Source organism: Propithecus coquereli, unplaced genomic scaffold (assembly GCF_000956105.1).
Source record: "Propithecus coquereli isolate 6110/MARCELLA unplaced genomic scaffold, Pcoq_1.0 Scaffold173, whole genome shotgun sequence".
NCBI classification, from domain to species: Eukaryota; Metazoa; Chordata; class Mammalia; order Primates; family Indriidae; genus Propithecus; species Propithecus coquereli.
In genome coordinates this window covers 2,943,242-2,949,241 of record NW_012141969.1, presented here as the reverse complement: position 1 = coordinate 2,949,241, position 6,000 = coordinate 2,943,242, and the positions used below count along the sequence as shown (strand labels likewise).

Sequence of the window (6,000 nt, the reverse complement as noted above, 5' to 3'; positions counted from 1 at the left end):
GTTTTCCTTTCTCTCTGTATCCATGCCAGCATTTGTTGTTTGGGACTTTTTGATAAAAGCCATACTCACTGGAGTTAGGTGATATCTCATTGTGGTTTTGATTTGCATTTCCCTGATGACGTTGAGCATTTTTTCATATGTTTACTGGCCATTAGTTTATCTTCTTTTGAAAAGCTTTTGTTCATGTCTTTTGCCCACTTTTTAATGGGGTTGTTTGATGTTTTCTTGCTGATTTGCTTGAGTTCTTTGTAGATGCTCGTCATTAGCCCTTTATTGGATGTATAGCATGCAAATATTTTCTCCCATTCTGTAGGTTGTCTATTTGCTCTATTGATTGCATCCTTGGCTGTGCAGAAGTTTTTTAATTTGATCAGGACCCATTTATTTATTTTTGTTGTTGCTGTGATTGCCTTTGGGATCTTCTTCATAAATTCTTTTTACTTGCCTAGGCTGACATCTATAAGAGTTTTCATTTCCTATTCTTGTGCCAGTTCTAAGGTTCATTGTCATTTCCTCAGTGGGTATTCCTTGATTACCCCATCTAAATTACATCCCGTCACTGTAGTTCAAAGTACTTTTGTTTTTAATGTAGATAAGTGATTCTCAATTGAGGATAATTTTTCCCCCTAAGGGACATTTGACAATGTCTGGAGTTACTTTTTGGCATCACAACTGGAAGATGCTACTATAATCTAGTGGATAGAGGCCAAGGATACTGCTATCTTATTATATGCCAGAGGCAGCCCTCCTGCCCAACAACAAAAAATTATCCAGTCCAAAATGTCAATTGTGCTGAAGTTGATAAATTCTGCTTCAGATCATGCACAACAAATTTAAAGTATGTATTTGTTTGAGGGTTTTTTTTAACATCTATCTTTCCTACTAGAGTGGATACTCCATAAGGATGAGATAACGTTTATTTGTTTAACATTGAATATCCAGCATCTACTTCAGTGCTTGATGCCTGGTAGCTACACATTGTACATTTGTTAAATAAAGGATGGAATAGTGGGCCGGAGGTAAGAAGAAAAGGAAAGACTTTATTAGGGGGGGTATACCAGACATTTCTGGGCATAGAAGATACTGTCAGTGTCCTGCCCATATTCCCATAGCTCACACCATTTAAGTGCATATTTGCCTGGCTTTAAATGTCAGAACCTGTATTTCTTTGTGTGAGGCATTTTATTAGGCCCCAGAGCCCACTCTACCCAATAATATGACAGTCCAAAATGATGGGGCATTATCTGCTTCTAAAAAATGTGTTTTCTACAGTGGTCTCTAAAGTTCTTCAGTAATATTAAGCTGCTAGATAATGAATACTTTGTTTTCTTCCTTTCCTTCTCTATCTCAATTCCTCTTCCCTGCCAGAATTTTCTGGGACTACTCCTGTGGTAGGCTGATAAAGGCCCCCAAAGATATCTAGATCCTAACCTCTTGCACTTATGAATGTCACCTTATATGGACAAAGAGGATTCACAAATATGATTAAGGATCTTGATGTGGGATATTATTCTGTATTGTCTGATAGAACCTGAGTGCAATCACATATGTCCATGTAAGAGGGAGGCAGAGGTGGATTTGACACAGAAGAAGGAAATGTGACCACTGAAGCAAGATTCTATGCTGCTGTCTGTGAATATAAAGGATGGAGCCACCAGACAAGGAATGCAGCTCTAGGAGCTGGAAAAGGCAAGAAAACGGACCATCCTCTAGAGCATCCAGAGGGAGCATGATACTGTAACACCTTGTTTTTAGACCAATGAAGCAGATTTCGAACTTCTGCCCTTCAGATCTGTGGGAGACTGAATGTGTGTTGTTTTAAGGTACCAAGTTTGTGGCAATTCATTATAGTAGCTGTAGGAATCTATTAAGCTTTTGGTACCTGGAAGTAGGTTGCTGCTATAACAAATATCTAAAATTGTGGAAGTGGCTTTGGAATTGGATAATGGCTATAGGCTGGAAATATTTCTAGGAAAAGTATAGGACAACCTTAGATTATCTTAAACAGACTATTAGTAGAAATAGAGATATTAAAATTGCTTCTGGTGAGAGCACAGTCTAGTTGGATTTTGAAATTGCTTGGATTAGAGACTCTTTTCTTCCTCTCACTTTCTCTCTTTTGGAATGGGAAAGTTATTGGCTATTAATGAACCAAAGCAGAAACACAAAATTAGTGGAGAGGAAAATTAAATAAGAAAAAAGGAAGCCTTTATGCACTTGTATCCATCTCTCAAGTCTGATTGCTCTTCTGCACAGCCAAAGAAACTATCACAAGAGCAAACACACAACCTACAGAATGGGAGAAAATATTCGCACGCTACACATCTGATAAAGGGCTGGTAACTAGAATCTATTTAGAACTCAGGAAAATCAGCAAGAAAAAATCAAAGAACCCTATTAAAAAGTGGGCAAAGGACAGGAACAGAAACTTTTCAAAAGAAGACAGAGTAATGTCCAACAAACATATGAAAAAATGTTCAACATCTCTAGCCATCAGGGAAATGCAAATTAAAACCACAATTAGATATCATTTATCTCCAGTAAGAATGGCCTTTATCAAAACGCCCCAAAACGATAAATGTTGGTGTGGATGTGGAGAGATAGGAACACTCATACACTGCTGGTGGGACTGCAAACTAGTGCAACCTATGTGGAAAGCAATATGGAGATACCTCAAAGAGATGCAAGTAGATCTACCATTTGATCCAGCAATCCCATTACTGGGCATCTACCCAAAATAACAAAGGACATTCTATAAAAAAGGCACCTGCACTCGAATGTTTATAGCAGCACAATTCACAATTGCAAAGAGGTGGAACCAACCCAAGTGTCCATCAATACTTGAGTGGATTAATAAAATGTGGTACATGTATACCATGGAGTACTATTCAGCTACAAGAAACAATGGTGATATAGCACCTCTTATATTTTCCTGGATAGGGCTGGAACCCATTCTACTAAGTGAAGTATCCCAAGAATGGAAAAATAAGCACCACGTGTACTCACCATCAAATTGGTATTAACTGATCAACACGTAAGTGCACATATAGGAATAACATTTATCGGCCGTCGGGCAGATGGGAGGGGGGAGGAGGGGATGGGTATATACATATATAATGAGTGCGATGCGCACCATCTGGGGGACGGACACACTTAAGGTCTGACTGGAGGGAAGTGGGGGCAAGGGCAATATACGTAACCTAAACATTTGTACCCCCATAATATGCTGTAATAAAAAAAATCCCTCTTATGCATGTATTCTAGGGCGTGGCTTCCTTTGCTCAGCTTTATCTATCAATATTCCTCTACTGCACTTGCTTTTTGTAATACAATTTTTTTGGACATTTCTTGTATGTTGATGGTTCTCATAATTGTTGTAGATTTAAAAATTAGTTTATTAAATGGCATCTCTGATCAAAAAAAAAAAAAAGAAAAAAGGAAGCAACATCTCTTGGTGCTTTGGCTTCACATAGCAGAGCCAAAAAAGATGTATCTGGATTTGAATTGAGCATGAGGTGCTATTCTCTATCAACTATGCTTACCTGTCTCTGACAGGTGAATGCGCTGAGCATTGAGCATCTTATTGTTACTACAAAAAGGATTAAAACATATTTTTCAAACAGGATAAAACCATGACACTCATAAAGACAAGAAATTAACATGTTAAAAGAGACAGATATTGTATTAATAACTGGTTTAAAAGAGAATCCAAAGCGTAGACATGGGACTATTCATTAGGAATATTAAATGAATGTGTAAATAGAGGCAAAACTGGTTTCATTACACCATGAGGGGAAGGACAATTGAACCTCAGCTAGGGAATATATTTTACATGTTTATCATTATCAGTGACCTACAACTGACAAAAGGTTGTAAAAGACCTCAAAGACAATGAAAGGTTGTAATTAGATAACCTGGAGTGGTGTCCTAAAGACAGGGCAAAGTTTCAACTGAAGCACACATTTATTTCTACAATGTTAAAGTCAGATAGAAAGATACTGTTCTGTCAAAAGCAGGGCCCAGTTATTAGGGTAACCAGGTCCCTGTCGGCCATTTCTAGGCCGAGGCCTGGTCAGGGCCCAGTGGACACTGATGACATCATAAAGCCTGGGATGTCACAAAGGCAGCTCCCTGACCAATGAGGCGCAGGTGCACAGGGATACTATGGCAACACAGAGCACCTGTGTCTTCTTCAGAGACCTAGTCCAGCTGTAAAATCAAGTAGAGCTGATCAGAGCCAAATCCAGCAAACACCATGGCAGACAAAAGGAGCCCTGAGAACTCTGATGGACTTAGCAATCAGACTCAAAACACTTCTTCCGGAAATGAGCTACAGTTGCCTTTGAGCTTCGTGGACCGCCTTCTGCAGGGGGAACAATATGAGCAACGCGTGACTTCCACCAGAACAGATTTCCTGCTTGCTGTGCTCGACTGCTTTGTCGACTACATCCTCGAAATGGTGGGCTCTGAGGCCAGGAATGGCACGATGAACAGCAACTCGCAAGAGGGGGAGAGAGAAGTGGATAACCGTGAGGCTCACTGCGCCCTGAAGGATGAGATGCCCGGGGCCAGGAAGATCGGCTGAAGACTGGGGTCCAGAACCTGGCGGGAATCCTGATAGCATCAGCTAGAGCCCAAACATCTTAGCTGAGGATGCCCCACTGCTGTCATCAGTAAATGCTAATAAAGGATGTAAATCCTTGAGAATGCTCCTGACACTCCTCTCGGTTTCTGTCATTTTGGGTAGGAGGGGTCTGTGAGACATCCAGGGGGGGCTATCCCATAGAGAGCTGGGGGGTCGATGGCGTGGTCAGTGGGGGGTGTTTGAATCAATGATTTCAGAGGAGCAGTTTCCAGTGGTGTCAGGTGTGGGCAGCAGCCCTGGTGGCAGTAGCTGCCTGAGGGAGAGAGGGAGAGATGTCCTCATTGCCTCTAAGCACGGAAGTCCTTGGGAGGACAGGGACTTGGCTGGGGCCTCCTAGGCCTGTTGAATTCCAGCAGGAAGCTAGGAACTGCGGTGGGGCTGAAAACCCTGACTGAGGTGCAGGCAGCTTTATTCATGGCAGGGGAGGTGAGGGAGGTGGCAACAAAGGTTGGGAAGGAGGGGGCACACTGGCTGGCATGAACTTAATGGGACATGGGCTCTTACATGGGGATTTAGGAGTGATGGGAAACCATAAGGAAAAATACAAAAAAAAGGGGTTATCATTAGGTTGATATCGTTTCTTATTTATTTATACCCTAATTCATTTCAAAGGAAGCCTAGAGATAAGGTATAGTAACCAATCCTGTGACTATATCTGTCTGACCTATCTTGTGAACACTGGTAAATTCAATCATAATAATATATAAAACCTGGCCTAAGACAGGCAATTCAAGAAACTCTTAATGGTTATTAATTATTAAATCATGGGATTTCTTATAAATATATTTCACTTAAAACACAATTATCAAGATCATTTTCAGATTAAACACTTATTTATCTTAATGATCATGTATTTGATACAACAACAAAGAGTTATCAGTGGCCAAATGCATACTCTGAGAGGGATAAGAATAACCTGTGTAATTCTGTCCTGAGTGATGGACTGAAAAGCGCATATGATACTCCAATACTCTTTATGCTCTATACTATTTTACAAAAGGTGTCACATCAAGTGTTGCGGCAATCTGTCCCCTTGCCTGTGAGTGCCCACATTTGAGGTTTTCACTGTTTGTAGGATTCTCGAGGGCCATGCTATGCAGTCCGCTGCCTTTTCAGAGGGGGCTGGTCAGCAGCTGCCCAGCCAACATTAGTGATGGAATCCAGGGTTGTGGTTCCAGATCCCAGTTCACCTCTTTTTGGCCATGTGATCTTGGACCTTGATTTACTCCCTCTGAACAGGTTTCCTCATGTGAAAAATGAGGGTAATAAGAGTCCCTCTATCTTTGGCTTCCCCAAAGATTAAGCCCCCTGTGCCTGCACACTGCTGCTTCTCACTGCGTGTGGCACAGGGGAGC

The 6,000-nt window shown here is 41.2% G+C and overlaps 2 protein-coding genes across 2 annotated transcripts in view; both read left to right on the top strand.

Moving 5' to 3' along the window:
• Positions 1–6,000, top strand: part of SYTL5 (synaptotagmin-like 5) — a 207,769-nt gene that overhangs the window by 73,023 nt on the left and 128,746 nt on the right. The gene's annotated exons all lie outside the window — the stretch shown is intronic.
• Positions 4,241–4,585, top strand: HYPM (huntingtin interacting protein M). Its single transcript, XM_012642081.1, has one exon. It carries the CDS (start codon positions 4,256–4,258, stop codon positions 4,583–4,585), a length of 330 nt encoding a protein of 109 aa, XP_012497535.1. The 5' UTR covers positions 4,241–4,255.

Excerpts from the sequence above, each read along its gene's own strand:
- HYPM (XM_012642081.1), top strand. The coding sequence starts at position 4,256 with ATGGCAGACAAAAGGAGCCCTGAGAACTCTGATGGACTTAGCAATCAG.